The sequence below is a fragment of the Hippopotamus amphibius genome, chromosome 12 (genome assembly GCF_030028045.1).
Source record: "Hippopotamus amphibius kiboko isolate mHipAmp2 chromosome 12, mHipAmp2.hap2, whole genome shotgun sequence".
Lineage (NCBI taxonomy): Eukaryota > Metazoa > Chordata > Mammalia > Artiodactyla > Hippopotamidae > Hippopotamus > Hippopotamus amphibius.
The window spans coordinates 25176303-25202254 of record NC_080197.1 but is presented as its reverse complement, the minus strand read 5'-3'; the positions used below and the strand labels follow the sequence as shown (position 1 = coordinate 25202254).

At 38.5% G+C, this 25952-nt stretch overlaps 1 protein-coding gene and 1 pseudogene across 2 annotated transcripts in view; one reads left to right on the top strand and one right to left on the bottom strand.

The window, feature by feature from the left end:
* The window catches only part of PIGU (phosphatidylinositol glycan anchor biosynthesis class U), a 96973-nt gene that overhangs the window by 57778 nt on the left and 13243 nt on the right, over positions 1-25952 (bottom strand). For both annotated transcript variants that reach the window (XM_057700791.1, XM_057700792.1), the window contains 4 exons: positions 18413-18472; positions 17489-17551; positions 11756-11865; positions 9447-9547 (listed from right to left, as the gene is read on the bottom strand). In XM_057700791.1, coding sequence (XP_057556774.1) covers positions 9447-9547; positions 11756-11865; positions 17489-17551; positions 18413-18472 — 334 coding nt within the window. The remainder of the gene's footprint in view (positions 1-9446; positions 9548-11755; positions 11866-17488; positions 17552-18412; positions 18473-25952) is intronic.
* LOC130832608 (ATP synthase subunit d, mitochondrial-like) lies at positions 25192-25649 on the top strand (annotated as a pseudogene).

Below are 25952 nucleotides of genomic sequence, written 5' to 3'. Positions count from 1 at the left end.
AACTATTTGTTGAGGAGGTTTTGCTAAGGAATCATGCTAAACATTTTGTGTTTCTTGTTTATTGCTCCACTAATCCCTAAGGCAGATCTTATCTCTGTGATCAAACTGAAGCTCTAGAGGCTATGTGATTTGCCTGAGGCTACAGCACTGGTAACTAGAACTAGCAGGTTTTAAAGCTGGGTTGATCTGACAAAACCCCAGGCTGCTTCGTTCTAGGGTCCTTGGGCTTTTGGGTCCTCTAAGACTTTCTTCATTGGTAGAGCTTTACCCCAGAGGAACCTCATATGGAAGTGATGGGCTCAAAAGAGCTCAGGATCATCACTCTGCCATCTTCTTCCAGGGCTGGGCTCCAGGAAGAGAACCTCTCATTTTAACCTTCTCCCAGTCTTCTCCAGAAGGCTTAGGGAGATCCTGCCCATCCAGAGGGGTCTTTTAAATAGGGGTATATTATCAAGAGTAACAATCAGCACCACCATTTACTGAGCATCTAGTTCATGTTCCCACACTATGCTAAGTGTTTCACATGCACCGTCTCATTCATTCTTTACATTCACTCTATGCAGTAGGGACTGTTTCAGTCCCCATGTTATAGACAAGGAAATTGAGGCCCTGAGCAGTTAAGCGACTTGCTTAAAGTGATATTGCCAGGAAGTGCTAGAGCTAGGACTAGCTACCAGATCTGTGCTAACTGAAAAACAAATGCACAACCTCAAAGTTGAGAGTTATGTTTTATGTGGCGGACAAAACTGCGGACTCAAACCTGGTACACAGCATCTCAAATAGCTCTGAGAGACTGCTTCCGAAGAGGTAAGAGAGAAGCCAAGATGTACAGTAGTTTTTGCAACAAAGACCAGGTAGTTGGAACATCAAAAGATAACTGTTAATTAAAGAAAACCAGGTATCTCAAGTTTAGGAATTTAGTGCTTTTCTACCTATGGAAAGATGCAAGAGTCTGGGCTCACTGAAGCCATTCCTTTGATATGCACCTCAGCTATCTGGGCCTGAGCTCTCTCATCCTGAGTCTCCTCAGGGTGCACCTTCAGAGAGTAGCTGACCGCTAGATGGGGAGCATCCTGTTTTTATCCTGAGCTCCCTCAGGGCTCACCGTAGGGGCAGCTGTAATGCAATGGCTTGAGGGCTTCAACATCCTTTGTTTACTGATTTTGCAGGCAATATTTTTTCACTGACATCTATCTGACATCAGAGCAGCTTGAGCTCTTACCCTGGACTACCTCTGAGAGTACTGATTCTTCTTTTTCCTTGGGAAGAAAGCCCTGTCACCCAGGCCTCTTTTGGTGGAATAAGGAGAGTTGAAAAGGTCCTTGGGCAGCAAACCTCAAGTATTTCTAGTCTGGAGCATCTCACTGTTGACAAGTGAACAGGCAGGAGTACCTGTTGACATGTTTCTTTTCCTTTTGAAAGCCTAATGAAGATGACTTCAGAGGGATGGAGTATTTTAATTAGCTCAACAAAAGGCAGAGTACTCCTTCACCAGAGCCCCAACCTTTGAAGTGAAACCCAAGCTGCTCCACTAAACTAACGTCAACTCTGCCCACAGACCTGAGTTTCCTGGCCAACACCCCAACAAGGACATCACAGTACAATAGCCTGGGCCTTGTCCCGGCCTGTGGCTCTCAGCGTGTCCCAGGCAACCCTTGGCTGCCAGAAAGAAAGCCAAGGGAGGGCAAGTAGAAGGAGTCAAAGGGACAAAGCAAAGGAGGTCATTCCTTTCTTGAGGGTGGAGGGGGGCACCTGCTCCATGGAAGTCTGGGGAAAGAGGTACCAAGTTTACTTACACTGTCCCTGTGTTCTTATCAATCAAGTTAATTTATTTTAAATTATGTGCTCACTGAAGAAAATTTGGAAAAAAACAGATATGAGGAGGAAGTAAAAATTACTCATGAACTTACTCTACAGAAACAAGTATTACTCTTTTGGAATCTATCTTCTATTTGTGTTGTTGTTTTAACATAGTTGAGATTATACTTTATTAAAATATACAATTTTGTATTTAGCTTTTAAAAAATAAATGTATCCTTACATAATTTACAACTATTTTCAAATATCATGTGCATGGGTAAACTGTATTTTCTTTAATTACATGGGCAAACCATGTTTTATTTAGCCATTCCTCTATTTTGAAGTATTTTCCAACTTTTCTAAACATTATAAATAATCCTGCAATTAATGACTTAGCACCATAAAGCTTGGTCTGCAATTCTGCACTACTTTAGGGTAGGTTATCAAAAGTAAAATTCATAAATCAAAAGTACAAACACTTTAACTACTGCCAAACTGCTTCCCAAGAGGGCTGTACTAATTTATGAGTCAACTTGCCATGTGGGAGAATGCCAATTTGATAGCACTATGCCAGCACTGAGAATTATCTTCTAAAATCTTTGCCAATTTGAAAGGGAATAAAAAAGCCACTTCTTTGTTATTTCAATTTGCTTTCCTTTATTAGTTATCTATGAAGTTGAATATTTTTTCATAGTTTTTAGTCATTTATATCCCTTCTTTTGTGAATTCTCCCAAAGGTTTTCTTCTTTAAATAAAGAGTGAATTATTCCTTTATTAATTTTATTAAATACCTAATTATGTGGTACAAACATAAAATGTAGAAATATGACCTGCAGATTTTATAACTGAACTAACTTTGTATATACTGCTAATAGGGATTACTAATATACCCAAAGAGTTAGAATAGTTCAGAGACCTAACTAAAATAGAATTCTTCAAATATTTTAACAGATTAGAAATGTTACTTGTGACAGTATCTATTTACAGCTGCCAACAATGGAAAATAACTTAAGCATGCAGCAAAAGGATAGGCCTGGGACCCCATGACAAATATACCTGAGGAATGGAAGTGGAGGTAGAAAATTCACGTTTGAATTTCTTTTTATTTTTACCAAGTACTTGAACTACTCCTAAAATTTTTAAAAAATTAAATTTAGATTCAAAGAAACTAACAAATATGTAGCCAATGTCATACACGATTCATATGAAACAAGTAATAAAATTAAAACAAAACTGTGCATACAATATTATAAAAATGTTTATAAAATCCATTTGACAGAAATCTGGAGTGACATAATAAATTTTTCCCCGTGGAACCAAAAATGTGGCTGCAAAGGAGTTACATATAACTTTTTTACATTCCCCGCCCCCCACCTCCAACAAAACCTCTCCACTGACTTAAAGGGTCTTACAAAAGATGTTTTTAAAATGGCATACTTTACATTTTTGTGTGAGGCTCCAATTGTACACACCTCAGAGGGCATGTCTTCAGTCTTTCTACCCTTGTGCTCGGCTATTTTAAAGGTGACATTTCCCAAGGCCAGTGCTCAATCCCCTTCTGCCAGGTTGTAGCATACAGTCCTTACTTTAATGGACAACAGGCACCTTAATAAACGAGTCTACCTGAGCTGGACACTCTGGAAACAGGAACTGAGGCAGGGGTTGTTCACAGACAGCAAAGAGTCATTTCAAGTAACCTGATAACAAGTTAAACTAAACAACCTACCAAAAGACTAACCAGAACCACTCTGAGAGAAGCAATGTCTTAATAAGACCTAAGTCATTCCCATGTGCCGCCCTAGAAAAGGTAAGTAAACTGTAAGTAAAAGGCTCTATGTGCAACTTTTGAGTCTTTATTCCCTAAGTATGCAAACTATTCAGCAATAATGCAGGGAAATAAGGGCTCTCATACATTCTTATGGGAGTATAAGTTGGTAAAACTCCTGAAGGCAATTTAGCGATAAATTTCAGAAAACCTAAAGGAGGTGTACACCCAGTGACACAATAATTCTATTTCTAGGACTTTATGGTAAGAAAATAATTGAACACGGGTGTGAAAATTATTGCTAGAAATTACATTAGGGACTTCCCTGGTGGCGCAGTGGTTAGGAATCCACCTACCAATGCAGGGGGCACGGGTTCGAGCCCTGGTCAGGGAGGATCCCACATGCCACGGAGCAACTAAGCCCGTGCGCCACAACTACTGTGCCTACACTCTAGAGCCCGCAAGCCACAACTACTGAGCCCATGTGCCACAACTACTGAAGCCTGCACACCTAGAAACCCATGCTCCACAAGAGAAGCCACCACAGTGAGAAGCCCGTGCACTGCAACAAAGAGTTGCCCCCACTCACTGCAACTAGAGAAAAGCCCGTGTGTAGCAACAAAGACCCAATGCAGCCAAGAAAGAAAGAAAGAAAGACCAGATAGAAAGAAATTACATTAGAAAATTAACTGTATGGGAATTCCCTGGCGGTCCAGTGCTCAAGGCTTAGCACTTTCACTGCCATGGCCCAGGTTCGACCCCTGGGTGGGGAACTAAGATCCCACAAGCCGTGTGGCGCAATCAAAAAAATTAAAAAAAGAATAAAGAAAGAAAATTAACTGTAGTGTTATTTAAACAGCTTAAAGCTGGGAAATTAACTAGATACTTAATAGTATAAGTTGGTTGGAGAATTTCTACCTGTTCATCAACAATGGAACAGTAAGCAGCCCTGAAAAACGACAGACTGAATGTTCGTTGACATACGTGGTAGACTGTATTTCTGGCTGCAACTCTTCATCCCTCCCTGGGCTCTTTGCCATATAACTTTGCAGCGCCCTCCCACTGTGGACAGGATAGAAGTGCCCACCCCTGAGCTCAGCCATATGTTATGTTTTGATCAACAGGAAGTAAGCACATGTGATACAACCAGAAACGTCAAAAGCTCAAGCCCGACTGGGCTTACTCACAGTTGTGCCTCTGCCATCACTATGAGAAGAATATGCCTAAATTAGCCCCCGGTGAATAAGGATGACAGACATGTGGAGAAGAGCCCGGCATACAAGAGCCAACTACAGCCAGCTGTTGATGCATGAATGAGCCCTGATGAAACCAACAGACTGTCTTGGCCACATCCAACCTAGATCAGCTGACACCTAGCTGACTTACATATGAACCAAGTAAATGCGTATTGTTGTTCTAAGCCACTGAGTTTTGGAGTGGTTTGTCAAATAATATTTTTGTGACGATAGTTAACTGATACAATATTTAAAAGTCTAAAAGAAAAATGGGGGGAAATCTGGAAATATATACCTCCAATGCTAACAGACTTCTAGTGAAAAATGGTAGATTAATCACACGTGTATCATCTTTCCTTCCAAAAACCTCACTAAAATGACAACAAAGCATTAAAAATAGTCTTAAGTAACAAATTAATAGAAGAAATTACAGCAAAATAAGTTTTAATGTAATAGTGGAAACATTAAAAGCAGGAGGAAGAGGGATAGATGACTGAGCAATATGGAAGAAATTACACCTCAGTGGCCTGCAGAGAGGATACCAGATAAAAATCAGGCCAACTCACCCCACACAACTTCTGACAAATCCAGCACCTTGAAAGTATCAGATACTATGGCAGGTGGGGGGTGAGGTACAGAGATGAAAATCAAGCTGAAAGTTTGTATACAGACCAGCCAGAACCCCAGGTCTCACCTCAACTATGTGCAACGAGGTGATCACCCCTATATGTCCCCATCCTTCTAACTTTCTACTCTCTCCTCAGAGACTATAGTTCTGGAAAAAATTAGAGAGGCACAGGTCTAGAGATAGTGAGCACAGCAATGGGCTGAGGAGACATGTGGACTGAAGAGCAGTAATAAGATTACATAAAATCTACGTATTGCAACCAGCCACCTCCCCTGTTTCTGCTCTCACAACTCCAGCAGTTGGTCACATGAGCTGCCTACCCCACTGTACCTCCAACTCTGTTACCCTTATGCAGGAAACTGGAGGATTCCTCTGTGGAAAAAATAAATACTTTCAGAGGAAAAGAGAACCTATAAATGATGACATTTAGGGATACCTCCAACAAAAAAGGTCCGCCAGCTGTCTGATCTCGCTACAGTGAGAAGGATCCACCCACAAGCCTTGCCCCTGCACACAGCCTCTAATCAACAGGTCAGCACCACATTCTTAAATAATAAGCAGACAGCCAAGGATCACCAAAAATAGGAGAAAATCTTCCCATATGAAAGGCAGAGCCCAAGACAAGCAGGAGAAAAGGCAATGGGGAACGGCGGGGAGGGAATCCAGGAGGACAAAGAGATTATGCTTAAAACAGATGGAAACTGAAAACAAAAACAAAACCAAGAAAACTGAGAGAGATAAGAGAGGATGTTGTGGGGCCTTGCCTAGTGGTGCAGTGGTTAAGAATCCTCCTGCCATTTCAGGAGACACAGGTTCGATCCCTGGTCCGGGAAGATCCCACATACTGTGGAGCAGCTAAGCCTGTGCACCACAACTACTGAGCCTGTGCTCTGGAACCCACAAGCCACAACTACTGAGCCTGGGTGCCACAACTACTGAAGCCTGTGCGCCCAGAGCCCATGCTCGGCAACAAGAGAAGCCACTGCAATGAAAAGACCACATGCCGCAACAAAGAGTAGCCCCTGCCTGCCGCCAACTAGAGAAAGCCCATGTGCAGCAACAAAGACCCAACGCAGCCAATAAATAAATAAATAAATAAACTTTTAAAGAGAGGATATTGTGGTGATAAAATAATAATGATGCTTCAAAGAAACAACTGGAGACGAAGAAAGAACTTAGAAGTATAATATAAAAATTAAAAATTCAATATGAGTTGGAAGATAAAAACATGGAAATATTCCAGAAAAAGTAAGAGGATGTAAGTAAAAATTATGGAAAAAAATCAACAGAAAATAAAACATGCAAATTAGATCAATCCAAAAAGTCCAATATCCAACAGACATCCCAAAAAAGAGGACAGAGAAAACAGAGAGGAGAGAATTTGAAAAATAGTACAGGAATATCTTCTAGAACTAAAGGACACTAGCCTCTATTCTGAAAGGGCCTACCAAGTGCACAGTAATGAATGAAAAAAAGACCCATGTAGAGACATAGCATCATGAGATTTCAAAATACTGAGGATAAAGGAAGATCTTAAATCTTTCAAAGAAAAAATCAGGTTACGTATGATGGCATCAAACTGCCCAACACCAACCAGGATGCTAGGACACAGTGAAGCAATGCCTTCAAAATTCTGAAGGAAAAGTTTTGCCAGTCTAGAATTCTATACCTTTCCCCAACTATTAATTTGGTACTAAGTTAGAAAAACACATTTTTTCATGTATGGAATGATTCAAAATAAGTATCTCATACACCGTTTCTTAGAAAACTACTAGAGGAAGTACTTTAGCAAAACCGAGGAAAAAAATCAACAAAGGAAAAAAGGAATCTAGGAAAGAAGGGATATAATACAAGAGACTTATAAGGAAAAGTTCCAGTATGACAGCTTTACATCAAGACCAGACAACAACCAGGACAGACTGGTAGAGGATAAAGGATGTGTGAGGCAGATCTCCACAAAAATAATGCAACCAACAGACTATTTGATGTATTTAAGCATTTTTTTAACTACTTGATACTTCGTTTCACTGCACTTTGCAGATATTGTGTTTTTTACAAATTGAAGTTTTGTGGCAACCCTGCATTAAGTAAGTCTATCAGAGCCATTTTTCCAACAGCATCTGCTCATTTTGTGTCTCTGTGCCACATTTTGCTAATTCCTGCAATATTTCAAATTTTTCATTATTATTATGTTTGTTACGGTGATCTGTGATCAGTGATCTTTGATGTTACCATTGTTATTGTTTGGGGGCACCACACACCCATAAAATGGCAAACGATTGATAAGTGTTATCTGTGTTCTGACTATTTCACCGACTAGCTGTTCCCCCACCTCTCTTCCTCTCCTCAGGCCTCCCTATTCCTTCCTAATATTGAAATTAGGCCAATTAATAACCCTACAATGGCCTCTAAATGTTCATGTCAAAGAAAGGGTTGCACATTTCTCACTTTAAATCAAAAGCTAGAAATAATTAAACTGAGTGAGGAAGTCACGTCAAAAGCTGAGACAGGCCGAAAGCTAGGCCTCTTGCTTCAGTTAGCCAAGCTGTGAATGCAAAGGTAAAGTTCTTGAAGGAAATTAAAAGCGCTACCCCAGTGAACACACGAATGATAAGAAAGCAAAACAGCCTTATTGCTAATATGGAGAAAGTTTTAGTGGTATGGAGAGAAGGTCAAACCAGTCACAACATTCTCTTAAGCCAAAGTCTCATCCAGAGCAAGGCCCTAACTTTCTTCAATTTTATGAAGGCTAAGAGAGGTGAGGAAGCTATAGAAGAAAAGTTTGACGCTAGCAGAGATTAGTTAATGAGGTTTAAGGAGAGAAGCCCGTTTCTATAATAAAAGTGCAAGGTGAAGCAGCAAGTGCTGATGTAGAGGCTGCTGCAAGTTATCCAGAAGATCTACCTGAGAAAATTAATGAAGGTGGATACACGAAACAATAGATTTTCAATGGAGACGAAACAGCCTTATTTTAGAAGAAGATGCCATTTAGGACTTTCATAGTTAGAAAGGAAAATTCAATGCCTGGCTTCAAAGTTTCAAAGGACAGGCTGATTCTCTTGCTAGGGGCTAATTTTTTTTTTATCAATAAAGTATGTTTAAATTAAGCTATGCCCATTTTTTTAGACATAATGCTATTGTATACTTAACAGAATATAACATAGTGCAAACATAACTTTTACATATACTGGGAAACAAAAAAATTCATGAGACTCACTTTACTGCAATATTTGCTTTATTGCTGTGATCTGGAGCCAAACCCACAATATCTCTGAGGTATGCCTGTATCGTTAGGCACTTGAAAAATCTAGCAGAGCAACTGGGGGGGAAAACAGTGATTGGTACAAAAAGATTAAGCAAAACAAAAACAAGCAAAAAACTCCATAATTATTAACCCCAGGAAAAATAAAAGATTGTACAAGAAAGAAAAAATAACCATAGTTACTACGTTTATCAGTACATATACTGTCATAAAATATAGGTACCAACTACTGATTTATCAAAGCTGTGACATAAATTCTCTAGGAAAACCAGGTAAAGGAGAAGTGAAGATATGGGTTAAAAAAAGAGCTAAATCTTTATTTCCCATAATAAGAATACAATAGATAATGTCTAAAACTTATAATTCATGAAACAGCAATACTAGGTCTTATTTAGAAATACAGAAATAAATACTAGCAAAAAAAAAAAAGTAGTTCCTTCAAAGAAGCTGAACTAGGGATGGGAAAAAAGAGGCAGAGCACTGCTATTCTCATTATAAGCCTTTTAGAAGCTTTCTGTTTTTTGTCTAAACTATGTTAACAGTGAGTCTCTAAGTGGTAGAATTTCAGGATGTTTTAATTTTTTTTCTTTTGGCTTATCTAAATTTTCTATAATAATCTTGTACTACTTGTTTAATTTTAAAAATGTTTTTAAGTGTTGTTTTTTGGTTGGTTGGTTTGTTTTTTTAAATTCATAAGTGTTACCAAACCCTGCACCAGTCAGGGACTGAGCTTTGTACTTTCCTTCGGGGCCTTACCTTTTATCGTGGTCAAAATGAAGAAAGCAATGAGGGTGTTGTTGATGGCACAGGTAGACTTGGCAACACAAGATAAGACCGTGTAGGGATTTAAGAGATAGCTGGGGAAAAACATACATATTTGGCATTAGTTTTCCTGGTCAAAGGACCACGGAGTCCTGGCCACCATAGCTAGGAAGTTCAAGAGGTTTACTAAAAGCATGCTCAAGGGAAGGCAACTTCTTAGAAATAAGTTCTAAGTAAAAGAGGATGCAGTGGGGTTGTGGCCAGTGAGTAAAAGGCACTGAACATTCACTGCCTATTCTGTGCTATGTGTTATATGGAAAACCATCATATTTCATCATTACAGAGATCCTATAAACCAGCAATAACATTATTCCCATTTTGCAGATGAGGAAACTGAGACTCAGTGGTTAAGTAACTAGCCTAAGGTTTTACAAGCTAATAAACACATTCAAAACCAGGTCTTTGTGGCTCTAATGCCTACGTTTTCTATTACTTCAGGCTTCAAAAATGATAAAAATTCTAACAAGTTCCACAGAGTCATATATTTTAGGAATGGCTACAGTTGTCTCTGAAAACCAGAAAAGTACTTTTTCCTCATTCAGGTTCCTAAACTGTGACACAGGCTATCCCCGTTCAAGAGGTGAGAGCAGCTTAAGTTTTAGTCCTCTTGGCAGTCAAGCTATATCCACCGAGCCAGACCCAAAGGACAGAATAAGTATCTGCTGAATTCAATAAGCTAGTGGCCATTGAACTTCACAGGACAACCTGAACTTCCATTGGGGGGGAATTAAACAGTCTTTTCCTGAGGTGGGAAGGAATGGACTGAAAAAATCAATTTAAAATGCTCAATAGGGAAATCTTATACAGTCATAACTATATTTTTATTTATTTGTATCCTGCTTCCACAAAAGATTTGAGGCAGCTCAAATAAGAACAGATAATTAAAAGTGAAAGCAAAATTAAAACAGAAATAAAGAATCAAGACCAGGGAAAACATAAATAAAAGGAAAAAGTAAAGGTCAGGGAAAGAAGAACAAATGGGTCTTCTACACCATTGTAATAATCAGCTTTAAATCTGGCTCTGAGTTTCCTGGCAGACAAAGTGAAAAGGGAGACCAGTTACATAATTCTGATTATCAGATATGAAGAAACACACCAGTGACTCAGGGAGAGATTATAATTACTATTCACAAATAAAGACCTTAAATCCAATACCTCTCAGAGCTGTAAGATTAGCAGTTCTAAAGCCAAAGGCCCAGAAATTGTTGATTTTTCTTTTCAGCAATTACAGATAGGCTTGTTACACAACTTTTAAAGAAATGGTTGCTGCTATTACAAAACTACCCCCTGGAGACACAGGAGTCCAGAAGAGATTCATAATGCTGCCAAACCTCTGGTTCTATTAGATAGTTCCCACCAATATTTTTGAAATACATAGATATAAGCTTACACCTCAAACGTGTTTGGGGGTGGGGGAGCCATTTCTAAATAGCAAGTGATGTTCAAGAAGCAGCTACATAGCCACGTATCTGGAATACTGAATAGGAGAGTCGCACACAAGGCAAAGGATTGAATAAAATGTCCTCAAAAGGCCCCTTCTAAATCTGAAGTTCTAAGGTCATGTTTTTCCATGAGGACACTTATCTGCCTTGTTTACTGTGTATCCTTAGGAACCAGTATATTATTAACATTTACTATTAGCTGACTGAATAATTATTCCCATTTGCCTATCTCAGGAATATAAACAGGAATAACCTGAAAGAATTAAAGTTATGGGCAGCACTGGTACTCCTAGAGAATTTTTTCATAGAGCCTCTGTAAGTTCCACTCTCCCATACTGGACATCCAGCTGGGATAGGTCTGTTTGGCACTTTACTTCAGTATTCTGAATTACAAATGGGGGACTAAATTGTACATGAAACATAGGAGTTGCTTGAAACAACTTCTGCATAAAGATCAGGATTTTATGCAATCCATATATTGCAACTGAAAAACTTTTTTTTTTTTTTTTTTTTTAAGAAACACTGGTTATAAGGAGGCTGGAGCCCAAATCAGCATCGAGGGAAAAAGCATTTGTGAAGGGTTGATTGTGCATGTGCCTGTGTGAGGCTTTGTCCCAACAGAGACAGAATGGCTCTGTCTCTTTTCCTGGCCAGAACCCCAGTTGTGCAACAGAACTATAGCAAACACTTGATGACTAAGACTGAAAATCTCCAAAAATACAACAAACAACATGAGAAAGTCTCATCAGATTTTCCTCGCATTCATTGGCACTGAGCCCTGTTTTGTTAGAGAATACTTACAAAAGGGCCACTTTCAGAGGGATGTAACGCATTTCCATAGGGGTTCGGATGAGTTCGGCCACATCTGGGGCATACTGGTCTAGTTCTAGGAGGAGTTTCTGCTTTTTAAACTAGAAAAAAAAAATGACAAAAAACACATGAAACAAATAACTTCCCACTGCTTTCAGGATGAAGATAAAAGTCCTTCCACGGCCCACATGGCCTGCCTGGCCTGGCCCTACCTCTCCAGGCTCATCTCACGCCCACTCCCTGTACCTCTCACTTTCTGGGTTCAAGCACCATGAACATGCCACTCCCTCCTGCTCCCAGGCCTTTGCATTTAACCTGCAACAACCTCTTCTTCCCTTTCCCTAGTTAATTCCCACACAGTCTTTAGATCTCAGTTAAATCATCACTTCCTCAGGAAGGCACACCCACCACCCTGACTGTAAAAATCTCATAACACTGTTTGCAGTTAGAACTTTTTTATTTATTTATGTGACTAACATCTTTCTCCTTCACTAGGCTGTACATTCCATGAGGGCAGAGATCATGTTTATTTGCCAATACTAGGCACACTGAGCAAACAATAAATATCTGCTGAATGTCTAAATGAATGATTGAATGGTAAAAGCAGTTTTCAGCCATTTTTAAGAGTTATCATCAGTGGCCTAAGGAGTCCAAAGTTCCATCAAAGTGAAATATTTTCATGCAAAGTGGAACAATCCCCGGAATGTCACAGTGTCCTGGGTTTTCTTTCGAGCTCTCCTGTTTCAAGTTTTTGACTTCCACAGAGGAAATGGGGAATGACTATGATGAAGAGAAGGAGGAGGATGGCTGGGTGTAGCTGGGCAGCTGGATAGTTAAGAGGGAGTGAGGGTGGAAAGTGTTTGCCTTCTCCTGTGTGTGTCCCAACAAGTTCATGGGTGTGTTTCAGCATGAAAAAAAGTTACACAGCCCTATAAGCAAACATGGGTCAGACTACAGATAGAAAAAGCCTCTGAACCCCAAATGGGTAGCCCTACTGATTTAATAATCTTAGACAGTATAAAATCAATGCTGCAACCTATTATAAAACAGAGTAATTCAGAGAAGCCAAAGTAGTGTGTGATTGAAGATTTAAGGATGAAAACACAGATGGCAACAGAATATATACTGCATTACATCATTTACATAAAGTTAAAAGCATGCAAAATACAACTATATGTTATTTAGGGATATTTACAAATGCAGGAAAAGTTAAGGCCATGTGTGGGAATGATAAACACTAAATTCAGAATAGCGGTAACTGGTAAGAAGGGGAGTAAGGAGATGAAAGTATCAGAGAGGCAACTATATGTAAAATGTTTTATTTTTTAAGCTGAAATAGGTTCATAGTATTACTATTCTTTATATATTTTTGCATGTCTTAGATATTTTGAATATTTAAATTTTTAAGTTAAAAAAAATTTTTTAAGAGCCATCTTTAAGTTCAAAAGAAAACCCCAGGATCATCACAGGAGTACAGGTAACCAAAGATTTCTTGCATAGGTTTAGGTAGAAGCTTAATCAAAAAACCTCAACAAACTTCAAAAGCCTCCCTTTGATCATCTCTGGGAGTCCAAGTTAAGTGGTGGGAATTATCATCAGTACAATTTCTGCTGCCATTCACAGCTGGGGTTATTTAATTAAAAGGGCAAAATATAAACTAAGGTGCTTTTATCAGAGTGAAGGGGGCTGGCTCAGCAAACAAAGCACTTAATGAGGACAGCTGCAGCAGTGGTAGAAGGACAGAGGCCCCACTAGCTAAGGCTTCTGGAGTTCTACTGCAAAAAGAAGGCCACCTGGAGGGTGTGAGAGCCACAAAGAAGGCTGTTAAAAGGAAACGGAGTTCACGCAGGAGCAGCCAGAGAGACAGGTGGGAATGCAGGTCCACTCCCCAGGCTGGAAGCCAGCCAGCAGGACTATAGTAAGAGATGCAGGCAGTTAAACAGGGATGTATACGCCCTGGGCAGAGGCGACACCGTGCCAACAAGGAAAGAATACTTCCTTGTAACCCCAACCTTCCAAAAATACTTTAAAACAGAAAGATTTTATGAAAGGAGAGTCTCCACAAGAGAAGGGCAGTCCGGTCAGCAGTCTCCAGATTCTCTGCTACCTTTCATTTCCCCCAATTTCACCAGCACAGCTGCCATTATGCCTGGCCTTAGAGTCTCAGTGTTGACCCAGATCCCCTAAACACACACAAAATCCCTTCAAAACATCCCCATGCATCCAGTTAGAGACAGGAAAGTGGCTAAAAATCTAAGGAAAATTAAACACACACACCAAGAAAATATCAGAAGTATAAAAATAAATGAGGCTAAGGAGTACAATTTAAAAATCCAAGATAAGTATATTTCTAGATATATTCAGCAGCCATAACAATAATGAGATTTAAAGCTATCACAGGAGAGGTCAAAAGTGACCTAAAAAGTAATTACCTGAATGTGTTTACCTTTGTAATCATTAATCAGCTTTTCTGTATGTATATTTTAGCAGAAATTTTCAAATTAAAAAAAAATCTCCAGGATGGAGTTTTCCTTCCCTTTTACCCACTACCTCATGCAGCCATTTCCTTGTCCCTTGAAAGGCTGGTTTTTGCAAGGACATAATTCCCCTATTCCATATAAAGAGCTTTTTCTAATCACTGAAACTGTGTCTACCCTCTTTTGATTCCCCAAAACCTATGGGGGGGGGGGGTGAATACTCCACCCCCAGTGTATCTCCAGCTGTTAGCCTCAGCACATTCCAAATTCAGGAACCTATCCTCCAGATTCACAACCCTCTAAGCACAGTAGGGGATACAGGTTTTTATCACTCCCTATTAAACCACCTGCAGCTTTCTAACATGAATTGTGAGTTCCAAATAAGCACAATCTCAGCAAAGGACAGACTAGACTAACGTTGCTTTTGTCAAGTAAGGCAGATGTAAAATGTCCTGAGAATCAACTGGTCACAATCAATCAGCATTCACAGTCCACATGTTGAAGCTGGAGATGGGGGCTGGGCTGGAATCTTCCCTCTCTGCACCACAGTTTTCCAAGATGTACTTGAGTGCAGACACAGCTTCATTACCAGGGATAAAAAGTCTCAAATTCCAGCAAGAGTAAAATACTTCCAGACTATATGATATAGGCCCATTCTGACAAAGTGGGAAAGATTTGGGAGAAAATGTGTTAATATTCTATCCAAATCAACAGTAATATGTTAGTATCACCAAAATCTGCCATTTAGAATGAGTCAGTTTTTGACACAGTGTACATGAAACTCGTATTCTGACTCTTATTCTAGTAGGCTGAATTCTGAGGATGGAGAAACAAAACTATTCCAAATTTGTATTCAGTCTTGGTGATAACAACACACCCTATCTTGGTGTGCTAGAAACCAGGGTATTAACAATAGCTCAGTTTTCTCTCTCCCTCTTTAAATCACACAAAGAAAAAAAAGATCTCTATATATTTCCATATAAAGTCAGAAATAACTAGCAAATGAATTAAAATTATTGGTGCACTAAATTAAAAGTATCTCTTCTACTGACAGTGAAGCCTGACTTTAAGAAACTCAATGAAACCTAGTTTCATTACTTCCCCATAAGCTTCTCCTCTCACTAAAAATTGTTTTAATTGAAGTATATGACAGTTGATCAGAAAAAAAAATGCATATGATGGTAGCATCTCTAATCAACTTTCATTAAAACACATTGCAGTTTTACATTTTGCTTGAAAAGATCTGATGGATTGTATTCTTAGATGAAAGTTACCAACCCCCCCTTAGATATTCATGTACATCCCATATATACATATATACAGTTTTTTCTCCAGTGTTTTATACTAAAAACTTTCAAACTACAGAAAAGTTGAAAGAATAATTCAATAAAACACCTAGATCCACCAATTGTTAACATTTTGCCACATTTTCTTTATCTCTACACAGAGAGAGCAAGACAGAGATGACAAAAACACACACAGGAACCATTTGCAAGTAAGTTGCAGATATTATGACCCTTCACCCCTAAATATTTTAGCATGTAATTTCAAAGAACAAAGTTTGGAGTTTATATACACAATCTATCTTGGGAGAAGAAAATAACCACTGCTATTTTATTTCTGATTTCCTCGGCTTATAAATCTCACGCCCAGTTATTTCACCTCTGGCCTTCTAGGGAATCCTGCTAAAGCATTTTACATCAGCCCTAAAATTTTCCTTTCTTTTCTTTCCCAGCTTTCTTGAAATATAATTGACATATAACATTGTATAAGTTTAAAGGTATACAGGATGATTGGATATACATATATATTGCAAAAGGATTATCACAATAAAGTTAGTTAACGTATCCACCACCTCACATAGTTACGTGTGTGCGCACGCGCGCGCGGTAAGAGTACTTAAGGTCTACTCTTAACAACTTTTAAGTATACAATACCATATTGTTAACTAGAGTTAGTACACTGCATAGTAGATCTCTGGAACTTAATCATCTTACAACTAGAAGTTTGTACCCTTTGACCAACATCTCCCCATTTCCCCCACCCCCCAGCCCCTGCCAACCACCAAGCTACTCTCTATTCCTACGAGTTTGACTTTTTTAGATTCCACATATAAGTGAGATCACACAGTACTTGTCTTTCTCTGTCTGACTTATTTTACTTAGCAAAATGTCCTCAAGGTTCATCCATGTTGTCACAAATGCTCCATTAGTTTAAGATGTATACTCCCTGGTCTTAATGATATTAAGACTCTAATATGCAGTTCTTAATCCTTTACGGGGGGGAATCAAGGAATCCTTGAGCACTGATAGCAACTATGGACTTTCTTCTTGGAAATAATGGCATATGCACACACACACACTTTTTCATACCATTTCAAGTGTTTTAGAGACCCTGCCTATAATGGACCCCAAGTTAAGAACTCTCAGTTTAGATACTTTAAAAATCTCTTTGAGGTCTAAAATTCTAGAATTCACCAACTTTATGTTATTGATGACCAGTGCACAGAAAGGCAGACTGCTAATTCTGGTTCTATTACTTGGTAACAGAAGTGAAAATGAACCACAAACAGACAACACCAACGTGATGCAGCCTTTACTCACCCCAGCCGAAATCCTCTCAGTGGCTCCCAGCCAAACAATGAGGACTGCAGCCGATTTTTAAAATAACTACATGGATAGTACACATGGTTAATCTGTTAACTCTCTCAGAACCCAGGAAAATGAGAATGGTCCCACTACACAATTCAACTTGGCTATTACATATGGATTTCAATAGACATTTAATACATGCCAAATTCTCCAATTAAGATTGCTCTCTGAAGGGAAACAGAAACTACATTGGGAATCCAGTTTTATCTTGGATAGGCATAAGACAGTGAGTTAAAAGCTCTATTCATTTTCCTTTGGAAAGAAAAACTGGTGAAAAGAATGGAAGATTTTTAAGGGCCTTCATTAATATAACAGTAGTTCAACTCCATTCGCTCCAGAAAGTCTGAACCTGGACAGGTGAGTGGATATTAACCCATAAAGATTAAGTTGACCTTTCTATATCTATTAGTAAAGCTGTCTTGTTGGTTTGGGTTTGGTCATTCCAGGGATGGCTGAACAAGCCAGAAGCTTCACTCCCACTTCTTAGGATTTTAAGACAGTTGATCTTTAAGTACACCACCTTTGACTCTTTGTAATAACAGAGGTCAGCAGGCTAACAAATTTCACTGGTTTTGTCCCACCCACTAACTACTCACCACAACTTTATTGAAGTCCTGGATTGCAAAATACAGGGCAATGGCAGTGAGTCCATCAGTTATCTGTCAAGAGAAAGAGAAGTAAAAGGAAACGAACCTAATTAGTGTAAGAGTAATGGAACGCTGCCAGAGTCGGCAGTTTTTGGATAGTGCTGGTCTATCCAGTACTGAATTCTTACATTCAGGCGGAACCTCAACCCTCACTTTGACTACAAAGATAAAGCCTTTTCAGGGAGATCTGACCAGAAAACTCTGAGGATTAGGACCCACTGAGGCTTACATCAGTTTGGTGTCCCATATCTGCTCTGTAATTGCAAGTTATTTAACTTTTCTATAAAATGAGAATAATACCCACTGCTTTGCAGGCCTGATATAGGTCAAGTGCTTAGCAAACAGAAAGCCCTCAATAAGCCACAGCCATTATAATCATTAAGGAAGACCTTAGTGGACCTCCTACTTGACCCAGATTTTCAACTTTAGATTAGGCAAATGTTTCAAATTACTATACTCAAAACATAGCCTTGTTGTCTCAATTTTGAAGGTTCTTGCCCTGAAAGTCTCATCTGACCTATGTCCTCTTCACAGAATGTCTTGGCAGAATGCTTAGGGAATTCAGGATGCCCTCTATACTGGCACAATTAAAGCCAATCATAGAATCCTGAAGCTAGAAATTCAAGACTACATAGTCTAGAAATCAAATTTTAAAAGTATAAGGAACTGGAACTGGTCAGACGCCAGGGACTACTCACACATCCATGATACTATCACAGTTTCATGAATTCACATTTAAGATAGCTTTTTGCTTTTATATTCTGAGAAACTCCTGAACTCCTAAAATAGATTTTTCCCCCTTAAAAACAAGAAGATAAAAGACTGTAAAATTAAAAATACATACATATTGATTTTATGTGGACAGTTACTTACCATAAATACCAACTCAGCATAGTCAATCAGGAAATGAAAGAGGTATATTATTAATGGAGTCTGCAGGAGAAAAACAAATTAAGTTAAATCTTAATGTTATCAGTTTCCAGAGTAGGGGATGGGGAGGAGGTTATTCTAGCAACAAAAATCTCTCTTTCCTAGAATACTGCTCTATGCTAGTTTGCCAGAGTACATATAAGGGAGAATTATTTAGCATCACTTGACTCATTCTGTGCCACTGGGACTATCTGCTGAATTGAGTAAAGAGAATAAACAAAATCTAATGTGTTAAAGACCTGTTGAAGAACTGTTTACACAGTAAAGGTATGAGGTGAATTTTAGTTTTAAGACAAATACAATAGGCAAGGGAAAGTCCATAACGGACCAGGATTGCTGAACTCATAAAATAAAATGGAAAATGTTTTCCCTTCTGTTCTCTGAAATGTTTTATTTGATTAGTGTTATTTTCTCCTCAAACAGTTGGGAAAATTAACTTACCATGAAGCCATCTCAACCTGCATTTTCTTTGAGAGATTTTAAATTACAGATTCAATTTCTTTCACAGATAAAAAACTATTCAGATTTGCTATTTTTTCTTTACCAGTTTAGGTAAGTTGTGGTTTTCTAGAAATGTGTGCATTTCAGAAAAATTTACAAATTTTTTGGCATAAAATTGTTCATATTTTTTGTTAGTGTCTATAGGAACTATAGTGATGTTCCCTTTTTCACTCCCAATATTGGTAATTTGCACCTTCTTTTTTTAATCTTGACAGACATTTCTTAATTTTATTAGTCTTTCAAAGTACCAACTTTGAGCTTTAATGATTATTATACTTTTCTATTTCATTAATTTCTAAACTTTACAATACACAATTCTTTCTTCAACCTTTTCTGGGGATAATTGCTTCATCTTTTTCTAATGATACCTAGATCACTGATTTTTAGACTTTCTTCTTTCCTAACACAGTTGACCCTTGAACAATGTGGGGGTGTTAACCCCCACACAGTAAAAAATCTGAGTATAACTTTACAGTTGGCCCTCCATATCCACGGTTCTGTACCCTCAAATTCAACCAACCTCAGATTGTGTAGTAGAGAAGTACATATTTATTGGAAAAAATCTGCATGTAAGTGGACCTACCTGTGCAGTTCAAACTGATGTTGTTCAAGGGTCACCTGTATATTCATTCAAAGCAATCAATTTTCCTCTGAGTATAGCATTAGCTGCATCATACAAATTTTGATATGTTGTTTTTTCGACATCATTCAGTTCAAAATACTCTTAATTTCCCCTGATATTTCTTCTTTAATTGAGACTACAGTGTAGCGTTTAATTTCTAGTTACTTTTAAGTTTTTTTATATTTTTGCAATGTGTTTACTATTGTGGTCATAGAAAATACTCTGTATTATTTCAATCATTTAAACATGTTGTGGGGACCTCCCTGGAGGTCCAGTGGTTAAGACCCTGAGCTTCCACTGTAGGGGGCATGGGTTCTATCCCTGGTTGGGGAACTAAGATCCCACAGGCCGTGCAGCACTACCAAAAAATAAATGTGTTGTGACTTGCTTTGTGATTCACCATATGGTCAATTTTGATAAGTGCTCCACACACGCTTGAAAAGAATGTGCATACTAACGTTTATGGGTGTAATATTCTATGTATGACATCTGGGTTGTTTGTTAAGGGTTTATTCAAGTCTGCTATGTTCTTATTGATTTTTTGGTCTGTTTGTTATATCAGTGACTGAGATAGATATGTTAAAAATCTCCCTCTGTGACTGTGGATTTGTCTATTTCTCCTTTTAGTCATGTCACTTTTGGGGCTTCCCTGGTGGCATAGTGGTTAAGAATCTGCCTGCCAATGCAGGGGACACAGGTTCAATCCCTGGGCCAGGAAGATCCCACATGCCACAGAGCAACTAAGCCTGTGTGCCACAACTACTGAGCCCATGAGCTGCAACTACTGAAGCCTGCACACCTAGAGCCAGTGCTCCTCAACAAGAGAAGCCATTGCAATGAGAAGCCCGCTTGCCACAACTAGAGAAAGCCTGCACAGCAGCAACGAAGACCCAACACAGCCAATAAACAAATTTATAAAAATAAAAAAAAAAAGAAAAAGAAACAAAAGATAACTAATATAAATCTAAAAAATATTCTAAAAATAAAAAAAATATAGTCCAAGTTTGATAACTCCAATATCTGGCTCACTGTGAATGTTTTTAGTGTCAATTTTTTTCTATCTTTTATTATGTTTGGTAACTTTTTTTTTTAATAATTACTCGTTTATTTTATCCTGGCTTTTATACATAGCAGTCTCAAAATAACAAGACTAATGCTATCATCACCAATGTAATTACTGAGAACAGATCAAAAAAACAAACAGCATTTACATATGCTTTTCCTGTGTCTCTCCCAGTTTTAAAATTGTTGTACTATTTCTGTATTATCAGAGCATGTGTCTATTATAAAGAGTACTCATTTCCACAAGTCACTATATGTCTAATGCTTTCTGTGTTCAATGTCTCTCTAGTCATTTGGATTGATGAAACTTTTTCTCTACTAGATTCTTAAGGAAATGTTCTTGGGGACAGTATTCCCTAGTTTTTGCATGTTGATTAGAGTTTGTCAGTGTCTTTTATACTTTAAAGTCAGTTTTGCTGGATATGAAATCTTTGGTTCACTGTTGTTTTTCTTGAGTATCATATATGTTATTTTGTTTTCTTTTGGAATTGGTATTGCTGTTGAAAGTCTGATGATAGTCAACTTTTCTTTCCCTTGAAAGTTACTTGTTGTTTCTGTCTAGATACCCAAGAATTTTTTTTTCTTCTTCTTCTTTAGTATCTAGTGATTTTACCAAAATATATCTTGGTGTTTCTTTATGGGTTAGTATTCTCAGGTATGGGGTGTGTTCTTTCAATATGTAGCTTCAAAAAAAATTTTTTTTTCTAATTTCAGGAAATTTTTCTTATAGCTTTTGCTATTTTCTTTCCTGTGCGCTTTTGTTTTCTTCTTTAGGAACTCAATATATCCGTTTGTAGGATTCATTTTCAGTGTTTGTTACTTTCTTTTGAATCATTTCTATCTCTTTTTTTTAATTTAAAATTTTTCTTCCCTTTCATCTTCTTTGTCTCAAGTATTCCTGTGTTCAGTTCTGAAATGACCTTTTGTTTTAGTTGTTTCTTGACTTCTCTACCTCATCTGAGTTTGCTGATTCTGATTTATTTTATTCTCTCATTATGCTTGGTAACTTTTAATTGAATGATGGACATTGTGTAAGAGAAACTGTAGAGGTTCTGGATTTTCTTCCAGAAAGGGTTTCTTTAAGCTTCTGGCAAGTACTGATAATTAGAACTGTATCACCTTAATCTAATTAGGCGTTAAGCTAATTAGATGCTGGCTCAGTCTTCATAAGACTAGTCTATACGTGGTCTACCCTCATTCTCTGAGTGTAGTCCTTAGAGGACCCAACTAGAAGTCAAGTCCTTTGCCAGAGCCCTACCATCTTGTTGGAAGTGCACTTGAATTTGTATTTCTCCAGCACCAGTAGACTTCCAAGAGCTCTGGTTAGATCAGTAGCCTCTTACCAGGCAATTTCTGTTCTCTTTCTTTGGCCCCTCAGCCTGTGCCACTGACAAACTGGTAAATGCATCAAGGAGAAAGCAGCTCAGACTGTCAGTCTTACTTTTTTCATTTTCCACTCTGGGATCACAGACCCTCAAGTCGGTTATCTTGGTACTTTCCAATGCCACCAAACAGATGTTTTTTGTATTCCTCCTGCTTTTCTAGTTTTTCTAGGCAGGATAGTTGGTCTGCTATTACAAGCCAGTTCACCAATCCACCAGACCTAAAGGAAACTACATGACTTGGTTTTAGTGAGCCCATGTTGGTGACTCAGAAGCACTTCTTCCCAACTCCCAATTGCATGTGAAAATGTGTCTTATGATACCATAAAGGTCATTGACAGGCTTTTTAGTGAGAACAAGCTAGCGTGGTAGAGTGAACAAGGCTGTGGGGTCAGACTCAGGTTTAAAACCAGGTTCTAGCTATGTACCTTTGGGCAAGTTGTTTTCCCCTCTGAGCCTTAGTTTCCCCAGCTTTAAAACAAGTATAGTAACCTATTTCACAGGGTTCTTGGGAGGATTAAGTGGTAATACTCTCAAAGTACTTAGCATAGTGCCCCATACAGTAAAACTCAATATGTTAGCTACCTGAGATCAACTTTTCACCTCTTTTTGAAAATAGGGGAATCAGCTATGCCTTTCAAAGTTCTAAAAGAATTAAACTTTTACAACTATCTATTAATGGATTCTTTTTTGCATTTATCTTTCTTTGTAAGAAGTAGCAACTTGACATTTATATTACTAATAGCCTGCTTTCAAAGTGTTTTGATGCTTCAGATAGTTTAGAATGGCACTAAATAGGTCTCAGAAATAACAGAACAAACTGTTCTCAAAAAGTCTATCAGCAGTTGGGCTCATTTCTGTAATGAACTAACAAGTACACAGTAGTTAGTTTAATTGCATATTATACTATTATAGAGAAGCATGCACTGAATATAATTTGTCTTTATGCTACATCTCCATTTAGGTGACGACTCCCAGTCAGGGTAGAGTATATATGGATAAACTCACAATTTTACTATCAGTACTTGACTAAACACAGAAAACAGAAACATCTGTTGAAGGCAGTCATAAAATCTAACCTGTAGTTGCTAAATTACTTTGTTCTCTCCTGGGCAGATTTTTCTTCTCCACTTTCACATATTCTTACCTTTCCTTAAGAACTAGATAATAAAATCTGCTAAAGACTAAGAAAGAAATAACACAAAGCAACGATGAGGGCTTCCCTGGTGGCGCAGTGGTTAAGAATCTACCTGCCAGTGCAGGGGACACGGATTTGAGCCCTGGTCCGAGAAGATCCCACATGCTATGGAGCAACTAAGCCTGTGTGCCACAACTACTGAGCCCACACGCCGCAACTGCCAAAGCCAGTGTGCCTAGAGCCCGTGTTCGGCAACAACAGAAGCCACCACAATTAGAAGCCCGAGCACTGCAATGAAGAGTAGCCCCGCTCTCCACAACTACAGAAAGCCCACACACAGCACCGAAGACCCAACACAGCCAACACAAATAAATAAACAATAAATAAATAAATAAATAAATAAAATTATTAAGGAAAAAAAGCAATGATGAACTTTCCAAAAGTATCCTTTTCATTTGACTTGATATAATTTTATTCCTTTATAGTATTTTACTACTTAGAAAAACTATATTAAAATATAGGTAGCTCTTGATTTATGAATGCCCAGCTTACAAGCAAATTAGCCCATGTTCAGGATCAAGGAGTTAAGAGGATTTGAGTTTGAAGTCGCCCTCACTGTGTCTAGGGGAAGCAACTGTTCTTGTCCCTTCATTCAGAGTTCTTACGGGTTAACAGTCCTAAAGGGGTTATCTTATACATGTATAAAGAGTTAACATGGTTCTGGTAGCTAGAAATTCCTACCTCATGCCTTTATCCCCCTTCACACATGCATGTGATGAGGAGTAAGAATGTATTCTAGGCTCCCTCACTGCACCTAAGAATATATTTTCCCAGAGAAACACTATTTTAAATGATGGTTAAGTGGCTAGATATAGCTCTTCCATTTATTCATTTGACATACTCTTTCTAAAAGGACTATTTCACATTTTCCCCTCTCCTCAACTTCAACTTCCCTTCCTGGTTCTCACTTGCAGCCGACAATCTCATTTCTTATTTCACTGAGAAAAGAGAAGCAATTAAATGAGAACCACTTTATTTTCCCACTACCCAGCTGACCAACTTCCTCTATCTACACCTATATTCTCTATCTTTCTCTTACTAACAGATGAACTTCCTTTCTTCCTATCTATAACCAAATTTTCCACCTGTGAACTGGTGATCCCATTCCTTCTTGCCTTCTCAAAGACACTGCTCATTCAATCCTCTTTCTTACATCATCAACTTCTTTACCCACAGAATTATTCCCATCAGCATTCAAATAGGCAGATCTTCATATTTTAAATATCTTCACTAGACATCTCCGTCCAGCTACCATACCATTTCTCCGCCCTCCTTTAGAGTAAAACTCCTTGAAAAGGTTCTGTATACTCTGTCTTTCTACATCTTTCCCTCAATTTATTTCAATTAGTCTTGTCCCTATACTCCAGTGAAATTATTGTTGCCAAAGTCTCCGAAGTCTCAATTTTGGAAAATTAATCATCAATCTTCAATCTAAACTTTCTCAACCTTGAAACAGCATTTGACAGAGTTTTTACTCCCTCCTTAGAGCACTTACTTCACCTGGCTTCCATGAACATTCCCCTCATTTTCCTTCTTCTCAGCCTATTTGCTAGTTCCTCTTCCCCTTCCCAACCTCGACGTACCACGATGTATTGGAGTGCTCCAGGTCCTGGTATTCTTTATGTAAATTCATTCCCTAGGTATCTTAGTTATCTATTTCTGTGTAACAAATTATCCAAAAACTTCGTATCTTAAAACAACACACATTGATTATCTCACACAGTGCCTGAGAATCAGGAATCCAGGAGTGGCTTAACTGGATGGTTCTGGTACATGAGCCTGAAGCCAAGCTGTCAGCTGGGGCTGCAGTATCTAAAAGAGCTTAAATAACTGTTTCCAAGCTTATTCATTTGGCTGTTGGCAGCAATATTCAGTTCCTCATCACAAAGGCTTCCTTAAGGTTGGTCATGACACGGCTTCCCCCAGAGCAAGTGATCCAAGAGAGGGAAAGTCTACAATGGAAGCTGCTAATTGGGTAGCTTTTGGGGAGATCATACCCCAAGACCAGAAGGCCACTGCTAACTCCCTGAAATCCTGGAATGAGACCCTCACCTCCAGGTTGGCTACTCTACCTGAGAATCCACCTGCTATGACTAGGCTTACTACAAGGCCAATGTGATGAAGGCTGGCTTGCAGATGACTGTGTAAAGAAGTTTAATGCCCTGAAGATTCTTGTACTAGAGCATAAACATACTGTTCAGATGGATACTGAAGAAAAAGATGCAAATGCTGAGCTAAGTTTCTGTCTCTCTCAAAGGCCAGGATTAAGGAATATAAGAAAGCTGGAGACATGAAGAACACAATTCCATTTGATCAGTAACCATTAAGGACTTGAATCAAGTCTTCCTAGAAACCAAATTAGACAAGAAGTATCCCCATTGGCCTTGCCAGACAACTGAGAATTTATACACTTGAGTATGGGAGGAAATTCTGGCCCTCATATTACAAACTCTACTCTGGACATTAAAAACAATTATATTAAAAGATAGATAAAGGGGAGGGATGAAGGAGGAGAGAAACAGGTGAGGGAGATGAAGAGGCACAAATTTTCAGCTGAAAAATAAATGAGTCACAGGTATGAAATGTACAGTATGGGGAATACAATCAGTAATTATGTAATATCTTTGTATGGTGACAAATGACAACTAGACTTACCATGGTGATCATTTAAAAATGTATAGAAATATCGAGCCACTGTGTTATATACCAGGAAGTAAC